General features: G+C 44.7%; 1 protein-coding gene across 1 annotated transcript in view; it reads left to right on the top strand.

Moving 5' to 3' along the window:
* Positions 1–15,083, top strand: part of LOC137373543 (cholesterol 24-hydroxylase-like) — a 100,080-nt gene that overhangs the window by 50,359 nt on the left and 34,638 nt on the right. The window contains exons 8-9 of the mRNA XM_068038458.1: positions 7,836–7,992; positions 13,070–13,132. Of these exons, the coding sequence (XP_067894559.1) occupies positions 7,836–7,992; positions 13,070–13,132 (220 nt within the window). The remainder of the gene's footprint in view (positions 1–7,835; positions 7,993–13,069; positions 13,133–15,083) is intronic.

The raw sequence follows: 15,083 nt of genomic DNA on the forward strand, positions 1-15,083 counted from the left end.
CAAGGACCCTCATATCCTTCCTACTTCTGCTCGGAAGCTGGGTGTGTCAGCCATGGCTCCGTGGGCAGCACTCTCACTTCTGAGTTAAAAGATCATTGGCTTAAACACAAAATCTAAACCGGCACTCTCAGTGCTGAACTGAGGGAGTGCTACACTGTCGGAGGTGTCATCTTTCAGATGAGATGTTAAACCGAGGCTCTGTCTGCCCTCTCAGATGGACATAGGAACAGAAGTGGGCCATTCAGCCCCTCGAGCTTGTTTTGCATGAGGATAGTTCTCCTGGTGTCCTGGCCAATATTTATGCTTCGAACAACATTACTGAAAACAGATTATCTGGTCATTATCACATTGTTGTTTGTGGGAGCTTGATGTGCGCAAAATTTGGCTGCCGCATTACCTACATTATTGCAGTGACTACACTTTCTCAACAGTCTCCCAGTTGTTGCTCTGTATTTCCCTCCTTGCATAGTCTTTTCCTTCTTTAATCAGCAGCCCTCCCATTCCTGTCCCCGTGTTGCCAGTAACAGGCAAGGTAGGCTTAAAATGTTGCAAAAAATAGTAGTAGCAAGTCTGAGGATTGGGAGTGTTTTAGAAACCAGCAAAGGGCCACCAAAAAGTTGATAAAAAGGGAAAAAATGGAAAAAGAGAGTAAACTAGCCAGCAATATAAAAAATATTATAAGAACTTTTATAAGTACATAAAAAGGAAGAGAGTAGCTAAAGTAGACATTGGTCCCTCAGAGGCAGAGACAGGAGAAATCATAATGGGGAATGAGGAAATGGCAGAGGCATTGAACAAATATTTTGTGTCTGTCTTCACAGTAGAAGACACAAGTTCCATACCAGAAATAGGCAGTAACCTAGGGGCTAGAAAGAGTGAGGAAATTAAAGATATTGATATCAGCCAAGAAAAAGTACTGGAGAAACTTGAAGGACTAAAATCTGACAAGTCCCCAGGACCAGATAGCCTACACTCTAGGGTTCTAAAAGAAATAGCTGCAGAGATAGTGGATGCGCTGGCTATGATTTTCCAGAATTCCTTAGATTCAGGAATGGTCCTGTCAAATTGGAAGTTGGGCAGAGAGTGGGCATAAACGGGGCATTTTCAAGTTGGCAGGCAATGAATAGTGGGGTGCCCTTGGATCAGTGCTGGGGCCTCAACTATTTACACTCAATATTAATGACTTGGATGAAGAGACAGAGGGTAATATATCTAAGTTTGCTGATGATACAAAACATCCTAGGGTCTTAAAGGGAGTGGTAGCAGAGATAGTGGATCCATTGGTTATAATCTTTCAAAATTCCCTGTATGCGGGAAATGTTCCAGTGGATTGAAAAAATGTGAATATAACACCCTTATTCAAGAAAGGAGGGAGGCAGAAAGTAGGAAACAATAGATCAGTTAGTTTAACATCTGTCGTTGGGAAATTGTTAGAATCCATTATTAAGGAAGTAATAACAGGACATTTAGAAAGTTAAAACGCAAACCATCAGAGTCAGCATGGTTTTATGAAGGGTAAATCATGTTTGACTAATTTGCTAGAGTTCTTCAAAGATGTAACAAGTAAAGTGGATAATGAGGATTCTGTAGATGTAGGATATCTGGACTTCCAGAAGGCATTTGATAAGGTGCCGCACAAAAGGTTAATACACAAGGTAAGATCACATGGGGTTAGGGGCAATTTATTAGCTTGGATAGAGGATTGGCTAACCAACAGAAAACAGAGTCGGGATAAATGGGTCCTTTACTGGTTGGCAAGATGTAACTAGTGGGGTGCCACAGGGCTCGGTCCTTGGGCCCCAACTATTTACAATCTATATTAATGACTTGGATGCAGGGATAGAAGGTACTATAGCCAAATTTGCAGATGACACTAAAATAGGTGGGGACAGTAAGTTGTAATAAAGAAATGAGAAATTTACAAATGGATATGGATAGGTTAGGTGAATGGGCCAACATTTGGCAGATGGAGTTTAACGTGGATAAGTGTGAGGTTATCCATTTTGGTTGAAAGAATAGAAAGGCAAATTATTATCTAAATGGAGAGAAACTTCAGAGTGCTTCAGTGCAGAGGGATCTGGGTGTCCTCGTGCATGAATCACAGAAAACCAGTTTGCAGGTACAGCAGGTGATAAGGAAGGCAAATGGAATTTTGGCATTTATTGCTAAAGGAATAGAGTATAAAAGTAGGGAAGTGTTGGCTTCAACTATTTACAATTTAAATCAATGACTTGGATGAAGGGATGGAATGTACGGTTGCTATATTTGCTGATGATACAGAGATAGGGAGGAGAGTAAGTTGTGAAGAGGACAGAAGGAGTCTGCAAAGGGATATAGATAGGTTAAGTGAGTGGGCACAAATTTGGCAGATGGAGTATAATGTAGGAAAATGTGAACTTGTTCACTTTGGCAGGAAGAATAGAAAAGCTGTATATTATTTGAATGGAAAGAGACTGCATAACTCTCTGATACAGAGGGATCTGGGTGCCCTGGTACATGAATCACAAAATGTTCCTATGCAGGTACAGCACGTGATTAGGAAGGCAAGGGTAATGGAATATAAAAGTAAGGAAGTTTTGCTAGAGTTGTACAGGACTTTGGTGACACCACATCTGGAGTACTGTGTAGAGTTTTGGTCTCCTTACTTAAGAAAGTATATAATTGCATTGGAAACAGTTCAGAGAAGTTTCACTAGGCTGATTCCTGGGATGAAGGGGTTATCTTATGAGGAAAGTTTGAGCAGGTTGGGCCTGTATCCATTGGAGTTTAAAAGAATGAGAGGTGAATGTATTGAGACATATAAGATTCTGAGGGGGCTTGACAGGGTAGATGCTGAGAGAATGTTTCCTCTTGGGGGGGAATCTAGAACTAGGGAACACAGTTTAAAAATAAGGGGTCTCCCATTTAAGGCGGAGATGAGGGGAACCCCTTCACCATGGGTAGGCGGTGGCGTAGTGGTATTATCACTGGATTAATAACCCAGAGACCCAGGGTATTTCTCTGTGGACATGGGTTCGAATCCCACCACAGCAGAAGGTGGAATTTGAATTTAATTAATAAATCTGGAATTAAAAAGCTGGTCTAATGATGGCCATGAAACCATTGTCGATTGTTGTAAAAACCCATCTGGTTCACTAATGTCCTTTAGGGAAGGAAATCTGCTGTCCTTACCTGGTCTGGCCTACATGTGACTCCAGACCCACAGCAATGTGGTTAACTCTTACATGCCCTCTGAAATGGCCTAGCAAGCCACTCAGTTGTATCTAACCACGACAAAGTCTATAAAAAGGAATGAAACCGGACGGACCACCCGGCATCAACCTAGGCACCGGAAACGACAACGGCAAACCCAGCCCCGTCGACCCTGCAAATTCCTCCTTACTAACATCTGGGGGCTTGTGCCAAAGTTGGGAGAGCTGTCCCACAGACTAGTCAAGCAACAGCCTGACATAGTCATACTCACGGAATCATACCTTACAGACAATGTCCCAGACTCTGCCATCACCATCCCTGGGTATGTCCTGTCCCACCGGCAGGACAGACCCACCAGAGGTGGCGACACAGTGGCATACAGTAGGGAGGGAGTTGCCCTGGGAGTCCTCAACATCGACTCCGGACCTCATGAAATCTCATGGCATCAGGTCAAACATAGGCAAGGAAACCTCCTACTAATTACCACCTACCGCCCTCCCTCAGCTGATGACTCAGTACTCCTCCATGTTGAACAGCACTTGAAGGAAGCACTGAAGGAGGCAAGGGCACAAAATGTACTCTGGGTGGGGGACTTCAATGTCCATCACCAAGAGTGACTCGGTAGCACCACTACTGACCGAGCTGGCCGAGTCCTAAAGGACATAGCTGCTAGACTGGGTCTGCGGCAGGTGATGGGGGAACCAACACGTGGGAAAAACATTGGTCCTCACCAATCTGCCTGCCGCAGATGCTTCTGTCCATGACAGTATTGGTAGGAGTGACCACCACACTTCTTGTGGAGACGAAGTCCCGCCTTCACATTGAGGATACCGTCCATCGTGTTTTGTGACACTATCACCGTGCTAAATGGGATAGATTTCGAACAGATCTAGCAATGCAAAACTGGGCATCCATGAGGCGCTGTGGGCCATCAGCAGCAGCAGAATTGTACTCATCCACAATCTGTAACCTCATGGCCCGGCATATCCCCCACTCTACCATTACCATCAAGCCAGGAGACCAACCCTGGTTCAATGAAGAGTGCAGGAGGGCATGCCAGGAGCAGCACCAGGCATACCTCAAAATGAGGTGTCAACCTGGTGAAGCTACAACCCAGGACTACTTGCATGCCAAACTGCGTAAGCATCATGCGACAGTCAGAGCTAAGCGATCCCATAACCAACGGATCAGATCTAAGCTCTGCAGTCCTGCCACATCCAGTCGTGAATGGTGGTGGACAATTAAACAACTAACTGGAGAAGGTGGCTCCACAAATATCCCCATCCTCAATGATGGGGGAGCCCAGCACATCAGTGCGAAAGATAAGGCAGAAGCATTTGCAACAATCTTCAGCCAGAAGTGCCGAGTTGATGATCCATCTCGGCCTCCTCCTGAAGTCTCCAGCATCACAGATGCCAGACTTCAGCCAATTCGATTCACTCCGCGTGATATCAAGAAATGACTGAAGGCACTGGATACTGCAAAGGCTATGGGCCCTGACAATATTCCGGCAATAGTACTGGACCTGTGCTCCAGAACTTGCCGCGCCCCTAGCCAAGCTGTTCCAGTACAACTACAACACAGGCATCTACCCTGCAATGTGGAAAATTGCCCAGGTATGTCCTGTACACAAAAAGCAGGAAAAGTCCAACCCGGCCAATTACCGCCCCATCAGCCTACTCTCAATCATCAGTAAAGTGATGGAAGGTGTCATCAACAGTGTCATCAAGCGGCACTTGCTTAGCAATAACCTGCTCAGTGACGCTCAGTTTGGGTTCCGCCAGGGCCACTCAGCTCCTGACCTCATTACAGCCTTGGTTCAAACATGGACAAAAGAGCTGAACTCAAGAAGTGAGGTGAGAGTGACTGCCCTTGACATCAAGGCAGCATTTGACCGAGTATGGCATCAAGGAGCCCGAACAAAACTGAGGTCAATTGGAATCAGGGGGAAAACCCTCCGCTGGCTGGAGTCATACCTAGGAAGATGGTTGTGGTTGTTGGAGGTCAATCATCTGAGCTCCAGGGCATCACTGCAGGAGTTCCTCAATGACCTTCCTTCAATCATATGGTCAGAACTGGGGATGTTCGTTGATGATTGCACAATGTTCAGCACCATTCGTGACTCCTCAGATACTGAAGCAGTCCGTGTAGAAATGCAGCAAGACTTTAACAATATCCAGGCTTGGGCTGATAAGTGGCAAGTAACATTAGTGCCACACAAGTGCCAGGCAATGACCATCTCCAACAAGAGAGAATCTAACCATCTCCCCTTGACATTCAACGGCATTACCATCGCTGAATCTCCCACTATCAACATCCGCGGGGCTACCATTGACCAGAAACTGAACTGGAGTAGCCGTATAAATACCGTGGCTACAAGAGCAGGTCAGAGGCTAGGAATCCTGAGGCGAGTAACTCACCTCCTGTCTCCCCAAAGCTTGTCCACCATCTACAAGGCACAAGTCAGGAGTATGATGGAATACTCTCCACTTGCCTGGATGGGTACAGCTCCAACAACACTCAAGAAGCTCGACACCATCCAGGACAAAGCAGCCCGCTTGATTGGTACCCCATCTACAAACATTCACTCCCTCCACCACCGACGCACAGTAGCAGCAGTGTGTCCCATCTACAAGATGCACTGCAACAATGCATAAGGCTTCTTAGACAGCACCTTCCAAACCCGCGGCCTCTACCAACTAGAAGGACAAGGGCAGCAAATACATGGGAACACCACCACCTGCAAGTTCCCTTCCAAGTCACACGCCATCCTGACTTGGAACTATATCGCCGTTCCTTCACTGTCGCTGGGTCAAAATCCTGATAGTCCCTTCCTAACAGCACTGTGGGTGTACCTACCCCACATGAACTGCAGCGGTTCCAGAAGGCAGCTCACCACCACCTTCTCAAGGGCAATTAGGGATGGGCAATAAATGCTGGCATAGCCAATATTTGGCATCAGTCTTCACGGTGGAGGACACTATAAACATCCCAACAATAATAGATGAACAAGGTGTAAATGGGAGGGAGGAACTTGTAACAATCTCTATCAAGAGGGAAAAGGTGCTGGACAAACTGATGGGACTAAAGGCAGACAAGTCGCCAGGACCCGATGGCTTGCATCCAAGGGTTTTAAAAGAAGTGGCTGCAGAGATAGTGGAGACATTGTTCATAATATACCAAAACTCACTGGATTCCGGTCGGGTACCAGCGGATTGGAAAACCGCTAATGTGACACCCCTATTCACAGAAAACAGGAAACAATAGACCAGTTAGTTTAACATTAGTCATTGGGAAAATGCTAGAGTCCATTATTAAGGAAGAAATAGCAGGACATTTAGAAAAACATAATGCAATCAAACAGAGTCAACATGATTTTACGAAAGGAAAATCATGTTTAACAAATTTGTTAGAGTTCTTTGAGAATATAACAAGCAGAGTGGATAAAAGGGAACCAGTAGATGTTGTGCATTTGGATTTTCAGAAGGACTTTGATAAGGTGTCATATAAAAGGTTATTGCACAAAATAAGAGCTCAGGGTATTGAGGATTGGCTAACACACAGAAGGCAGAGAGTCGGGATCAATGGGTCTTTTTCAGGTTGGAAAGCCGTAACAAGTGGAGTGCCACAAGGATCGGTCCTAGGGCCTCAACTATTAACTGTCTATATTAATGACTTAGAGGAAGGGACCAAATTTGCTGATGATACAAAAATAGTTGAGAAGACATGTTGTGATGAGGACACAAATAATCTGCAAAGGGATATGGATAGGTTAAGTGAGTGGGCAAAAACCTGGCAGATGGTGTTCAATGTGAGAAAGTGTGAAGTCATCCACTTTGGTAGGAAGAATAAAAAGGCAGATTATTATTTAGATGGAGAAAGACTACAAAATACTGCAGTACAGAGGGATCTGGGTGTTCTTGTGCATTAAACACAAAAAGTTAGCATGCAGGTGCAGCAAGTAATGAGGAAGGCAAATGGAATTTTGGCCTTTATTGCCCAGGGAGTTAGAGTTTAAAAATAGGAAGACTTGTTACAACTGTACAGGGTGTTGGTGAGGCCACACCTGGAGTACTGTGTACAGTTTTGGTCCCCGTATTTAAGGAAGGATATACTAGCATTGGAGGCAGTTCAGAAAAGGTTCACTAGGCTGATTCCTGGGATGAAGGGGCTGTCTTATCAAGAACGGCTAAACAGGTTAGACCTTTATTCATTGGAATTTAGAAGAATGAGAGGTGATCTTATTGCAACATATAAGATTTTAAGGGGACTTGACAGCGTAGATGTTGAGAAGATGTTTCCACTGGTGGGGGAATCTCGAACTAGGGGACATAGTTACAGAATAAGGGGGCACACATTAAAAACTGAGATGTGAAGGAATTTCTTCTCTCAGAGGGTGGTGAATCTCTGGAATTGTCTGCCTCAGAGAGTTGTGGAGGCTAGGTCACTAAATGTATTTAAGGAGGAGGTAGATAGATTTTTGAAATCTCGGGGAGTTGAGGGTTAGGCAGAGCAGACCCGAAAGAGGAGTTGAGGCCTGGGACATATCAGCCATGATCATATTGAATGGTGGGGCAGGCTTGAGGGGCTGAATGGACTACTCCTGCTCCTATTTCTTATGTTCTTATGTTCTTTGTTCCCAGTACATGCCTCAGCACTGGAAATTTGTGAAGGATGTGTGGGACTCCGTAGAGCTGCTGCGTAGCACAGGGAAGCGGTGCATAGAGGAGAGGAAGAGAGCTGTAGCGAATGGAGAGAATGTGCCAAAAGACATCCTGACACACATTCTCAAAAGTGCAGGTGATGTGGTTCTCCATAGATTCTGAGTGAGCAAGATTGCCCTCCATCATTGCGGCTCTTGCACTTTTTAAAAAAGTATTTTTGTGTCTTCCTGAAGATCAAATCAATGTTTGTCTCCAGCGTTGGCATCAGGCAGTACCAGCCCAGATACAACAGGTATAGATACAGGGGGTAGATTTATGTCTTTACCAGGTGTGTGTTAAGCATCACCTGGGTAAAGCAGAAAGACAAACATAGAACCATAGAAAAGTTATGGCACAGAAGGAGGCCAATCAGCCCATTGTGTCTGCGCTGGCTGAAAAAAATAGCCGCCCAATGTAATCCCACCTTCAAGCACATGTCCGTAGCATTGCAGGTTACAGCATTTCAGGTCCAGGTACCTTTTAAATGAGTTGAGGGTTTCTGCCTCGACCAGCAATCCGGGCAGTGAATTCCAGACCCCCACCACCCTCTGGGTGAAAAGGTCTTTCCTCATATCCCGTCTAATCCTTCGACGAATCACCTTAAATCTGTTCCCTCTGGTAATTGACCTCTCCGCTAGGGGAATCAGGTCCTTCCTGTCTACTCTATCATAATTTTGTACACTTCAATTAAGTCACCCCTCAGCCTCCTCTGTTGTAAGGAAAACAACCCCAGCCTATCCAGTCTTTCCTCATAGCTGTAACTTTCAAGCCCTGGCAACATTCTTGTAAATCTCCTCTGTACTCTCTCCAGAGCAATTATGTCCTTCCTGTGATGTGGTGACCAGAACTGTATGCATTACTCCAGCTGTGGTTTAACCAGTGTTTTATACAGTTCCAGCATTACATCCCTGCTTTTGTATTCTATACCTCGGCCAATAAAGGAAAGTATTCCATACGCCTTCTTCACCACTTTATCCATCTGTCCTGCCACCTTCAGGGACCTGTGGACATGCACTCCAAGGTCTCTCACTTCCTCTCCCTCTCTCAATATCCTCCCGTTTATTGTGTATTCCCTCGCTTTATTTGCCTTCCCCAAATGCATTACCTCTCACTTATCTGGATTGAATTCCATTTGCCACTTTTACCCGCTCAACCAAACCATTGATATCATTCTGGAGTCTACAGCTTTCCTCTTCACTATCAACCACATGGTCAATTTTTGTGCAATCAGAAAATTCCCCAATCATGCCTCCCACATTTAAGTCCAAATCATTAATATATACCACAAACAGCAAGGGACCCTCAACACTGAGCCCTGTGGAACGGAAACCACTGGAAACCGCCTTCCATTTGCAAAAACATCATGAACCATTACGCTTTGTTTCCTGTCACTGAGCCAACATGCCACATTCCCCTGTATCCTATGGGCTTTTAATTTTCTGACCAGTCTGCCATGTGAGATCTTGTCAAATGCCTTACTAAAATCCATGTAGACCACATTGTTATGACACGACCGCTCAACTGTCAATTCATTCCCATCACTCCACAGATCTCATAACATATCTTTCAGCTTTCCCAAATCAAAGAAAGCCCAGCCGAATTGAACAATCTATTAAACTCCCAAATGAGGCTAACCAAACCAGATATCTTTCGATATCCACAAATTAACTGTTTATTAGAAAAAAACTAAAAATCTTAAACACTAAGATAAAACAACATTTAAAAAATAGGAACAACAATAAAGTCCTTTCAGATTTACACTTCCTGACGAAATAGCCCTCTGATTCAAAGTCCACTCGCAATCTTCCAGGGTCCGATGAGGAAAGGAAAACAGTTCTTTATCGATAGGTCAATCAGTTCAATATTTGAAGCTTCAAACTCTTCTTTCCAGTGATGACCACAGCAGATCAACAATTCGCAACCACTTTCAAAGAATAAATCTGGCTTAACTTTTCGAATTTTGAGGGGTAAAAACAATCAGTTTAAATTCACTTCCTTCAGTTTAAATTGACAGAGATCTCTTCTTCAGTTCATGCTGGTCTGTGTCTGTCTCTCAACTGTCTCTGCAAAAGCCAGTTTTTTTCAGCTAGTTTCAAAGTTAAACGGCAACATTGTATATCCTGTTCTCGGTCTCTGAATGGTTGAATCCAGGGCAATCAAGATGCACTTTCCTTGGTAACTTCTGATCTTGCTGTCTTAAAGGAGTACTGATCATTTACTGTCTTAAAAACACACCACATATTTCCCGAAAAAAAACAACAGGATCATGACAACATCCACTGCACTATCCTCATCAATCCTCCTTGTTACTTCCTCAAAAAATTCAGTTGGTAAGACATGACCTTCCCTTAACAAATCCATGCTGACTATCCCTGATTAACCCATGCCTTTTTAAGTGGCAGTTTATCCGATCTCAGAATTGATTCTAATAATCATCTGGCAGGAATGTTCTTCCGAGGTCACATTGAAAGCAAGTTTTGGAGGATTTTCTAGACACTGTGATCTGCTGTGCCAGACTTTCCTCTCTGTACTCCATTCAGACAATGCCCATGTGCTAAAAATGAAAAGCTACAAATAAAAAGATACAGAGTAAACTGCTGATGAGTTGGCATCCAATTTGTTTCTGAGGTTGGAGGAAAATGAAAGCACCCATCCCTAAAAGAAGGAGGTATTTGTGTGGCAGGGTTGATCAAAGAAACTACTATAATACTGGAGAGAGATGATGTGATTGAGGATTTAAAGACTGTATTTATTTGGTTAGAATTAAGAAACAATGGAGATGTTATTAAATTACTGGGTGTATGTTACAGACCAGCCAATCCTGGGTTTGAGATAGAGGAGCAAATTTGCAGGAAAATTACAGAAAGATGCAAGAACTACATGAGTTGTAATAATGTGGGACTTCAATTATCCTCATATAGAATGGGATAGGAGGAAGAATTCCTGAAATGTGTACAGGAAAACCTTCTTAATCAGAGAGTTTCTAGCCCCACAAGGAAGGAAGCTATGCTGAATCTAGTTCTGGGGAATGAAGTGGGACAAGTGGAGCATGTTTCAGTTGGCGAGCATTTGGGAAAGAGTGATCATAATATCACCAGAATTAGAAGGATGCAGAAGAAACAAATATTAAAATACATAACTGGAGGAAGACTAACATTAGTGAGACAAAAAAGGATCTGACCCAGGAGGAATGGAATCAAAAATTGATTGGCAAAATAGTAACAGACTCGACACAAAGCTAGCCCTTCCTGCATGACTAAAGAGATTTAGCTTAAAATAAGACAGAGAAAGGAGGCTAATGGCAATTATAAAGTTGATAATATCCTGCTGAACCAAGTTTAAAAGAAAAAGTACAAAGGAAATCTAAAGAAGGGAACAGGAGGAGCAAAGAGAGAGTATTAGAATAGATTAGTGAATAACAAAAGAAAACCCAAATACCCAAATGTCTTTTAGAAACACAAAGTAGTAAAAAAACTAGGGACCAAAAAGGTGATGATCTTGTGGAGGCAGAGGGCCTGGCTGAGATACTTTGCATCTGTCTTCACTGGAGGAGAGGATGCTGCCAATGTCACAATAAAGGAGGAAGCAGTAACAATATTGGATAGAATAAAAATAGATAAAGATGAGGTACTTAAAACGACGTCAGTTCTCAAAGTAGAGAAGTTACCCGGTCCAGATGGGATACATCCTGGGCTACTGAGGGAAGGAAGAATGGAAATCGTGATGGATCTGATCACAATCTTCCAATCCTCCTTCGAGGTGTGGGTGGTGCTAGAGGACCGGAGGTTGCAAATGTTACACCCCTGCTTAAAAAAAAGGGGAGAGATAAACCCAGCAATTACAGGCCAGTCAGTTTAATGTCAGTGGCAGGGGAACTTTTAGAGACATTAATCCAGGAGAAAAAAATGGCATTGGAACAGGATAGCACAAAAGTCAGAAATGGAATGAATTATGAGGAGGATAACAGACTGAAGCAGTCTGTGCCTGTATGTAGCAAGACCTGGACAACATCCAGGATTGGGCTGATAAGTGGCAAGTAACATTCATGCCACACAAGTACCAGGCAATGAACATCCTCAAGAAGAGAGAATCTAACCACCTCCCCTTGATGTTCAATGGCCTTACCATCACTGAATCCCCCACCATCTACATCCTGGGGGTTACCATTGACCAGAAACTTAACTGGACTTGCCACATAAATCCCGTGGCTCCAAGAGCAGGTCAGAGACTGGGAATTCTACAGCAAGTAACTCACCTCCTGACTCCCCAAAGCCTGTCCACCATCTACAAGGCACAAGTCAGGAGTGTGATGGAATACTCTCCACTTGCCTGGATGGATGCAGCTCCAACAACACTCAAGAAGCTCGACACCATCCAGGACAAAGCAGCCTGCTTGATTGGCACCCCATTCACAAACATTCACTCCCTCTGCCACCGACGCACAGAGGAAGCAGTGTGTACCGTCTACAAGATGCACTGCAGCAACATGCCAAGCCTCCTTCAACAGCACCTTCCAAACCCGTGACCTCTTCCACCCAGGGTCTTTTTCTGACCGTTGTGTCGTGACCACTTCAGGGATGTGCACAATGGGAGACATAAGAGTGTCAGAGGAGAACAGAATCAGATTTGACTGTGATTCCCACCATTGAATAGCCAACAGACTGCTACCAAGGTACACACATATACCATGCCAACTTGGACTATAGGAACAGCAGGAGGCCATTCAACCCCTCGAGCCTGTTACACAAGAACAGGAGGAGGCCATTCAGCCCTGCGCACCTTCTACATAAGAACAGGAGGAGGCCAATGAGCCTGAGATCATGACTGGTTTATATCTTAACTCCATTTGCCTGCCTTTGTTCCATAATCCTTAATACCCTTACCGAACAAAATAAATCGATCAATGTCAGGTTTGAAATTTTCGATTGACCCCCCCCCCCACCTCCCACCCCCCGCCCCTCCGCCCCTCCTGGCCTCCACAGCTTTCTGGGTGCCAGTAGTGCTGGAGAGTTGCTGATTCCTGTACCCCAGGAGTAGTCACAGCTCTCAGCAGAGGAGGCTTAGAAGCTGAAAACAAAAGCCTAGCCCTGTGCTCGGCTGGTCCACAGATACGAGGGCAGCAAAACTGCAAGCATTTTAATTTCTTACTCGCATGTTGCTATCTTCTCTTGCAGAACAAGAAGGGGAATATGACGATGGCCTGGTGCTGGATAATTTCATCACCTTCTTCATCGCAGGTCAGTTAGATTCCACAGATGCTGCCAGACCTGCTGAGTGATTCCAGCATTTCTTGTTTTTATTTCAGATTTCCAGCATCCGCAGTATTTTGCTTTTAGATTACTCTCTACCTCTCCTTGTCTTCTGACGTACTGATCATCCTGTTCACTGACTGAAAACTCTCTCACTGCACAGAGCTGGCATCATGAGGGGGCTCAAAGGTAGCAAACACTGCAAGTATTAAGCTGGTCTGTTCACCTTGGTTACGAGAATAGATAAGTGAACACTTTGGGTTAATTCCCAATAACAAACAATTGCATTGCACCTTCGATGTAGCAAAATATCTTACAGCACAGAAGGAGGACATTCAGCCCATTGTACTATCCTGGCTCTTTGAAAGAGCTAACCAATTTAGTCCCACATACACCCCCCTCTTTCCCCATTGCCCGACAAATTTCTCATTTTCAAGTATATTTACAATTTGCCTTTTGAAAGTTACTATTGAATCTGCTTCCACCACCCTTTCAGACAGCACATTCCCGATCACAACAACTCACTGCATTAAAAAAATTCTTCTCATCTCCACTCTGACTGCCAATTATCTTACATCTGTGTTCACTGGTTACCGACCCTCCCGCCAGTGGGAACAGTTTTTCCCTGAATACCCAATTAAATGATTTCATAATTTTGAACACTTGTGTTATTTTTTTAATATTCATTCATGGGATGTGGGTGTCTATGGCTAGGCCAGCATTTATTGCCCATCCCCTAATTGCCCTTGAGAAGGTGGTGGTGAGCTGCCTTCTTGAACCGCTGCAGTCCATGTGGGGTAGGTACACCCACAGTGCTGTTAGGAAGACAGTTCCAGGATTTTGACTCAGCAACAGTGAAGGAACGGCGATATAGTTCCAAGTCAGGATGGTGTGTGACTTGGAGGGGAATTTGCAGGTGGTGGTGTTCCCATGTATGTGCTGCCCTTGTCCTTCTAGTTGATAGAGTTCGCGCGTTTGGAAGGTGCTGTCTAAGGAGCCTTGGTGCATTGCTGCAGTGCATCTTGTAGATGGTACACACTGCTGCCACTGTGCATCGGTGGTGGAGGGAGTGAATGTTTGTAGATGGGGTGCCAATCAAGTGGGCTGCTTTGTCCTGGATGGTGTCGAGCTTCTTGAGTGTTGTTGGAGCTACACCCATCCAGGCAAGTGGCGAGTATTCCATCACACTCCTGACTTGTGCCTTGTAGATGGTGGACAGGCTTTGGGGAGTCAGGAGGTGAGTTACTCGCCTCAGGATTCCTAGCCTCTGACCTGCTCTTGTAGCCACGGTATTTATATGGCTACTCCAGTTCAGTTTCTGGTTAATGGTAGCCCCTAGAATGTTGATAGTGGGGGATTCAGCGATGGTAAAGCCATTGAATGTCAAGGGGAGATGGTTAGATTCTCTCTTGTTGGAGATGGTCATTGCCTCCCACTTGTGTGACGCGAATGTTACTTGCCACTTATCAGCCCAAGCCTGGATATTGTCCAGGTCTTGATGCATTTCTACACAGACTGCTTCAGTATCTGAGGAGTCACGAATGGTGCTGAACATTGTGCAATCATCAGCAAACATCCCCACTTCTGACCTTATGATTGAAGGAAGGTCATTGATGAAGCAGCTGAAGATGGTTGGGCCTAGGACACTACCCTGAGGAACTCCTGCAGTGATGTCCTGGAGCTGAGATGATTGACCTCCAACAACCACAACCATCTTCCTTTGCGCTAGGTATGACTCCAGCCAGCGGAGGGTTTCCCCCCTGATTCCCATTGACCTCAGTTTTGCGAGGGCTCCTTGATGCCATACTCGGTCAAATGCTGCCTTGATGTCAAGGGCAGTCACTCTCACCTCACCTCTTGAGTTCAGCTCCTTTGTCCATGTTTGAACCAAGGCTGTAATGAGGTCAGGAGCTGTGTGGCCCTGGCAGAACCCAAACTG

Source organism: Heterodontus francisci, chromosome 9 (assembly GCF_036365525.1).
Source record: "Heterodontus francisci isolate sHetFra1 chromosome 9, sHetFra1.hap1, whole genome shotgun sequence".
Taxonomy (NCBI): Eukaryota; Metazoa; Chordata; class Chondrichthyes; order Heterodontiformes; family Heterodontidae; genus Heterodontus; species Heterodontus francisci.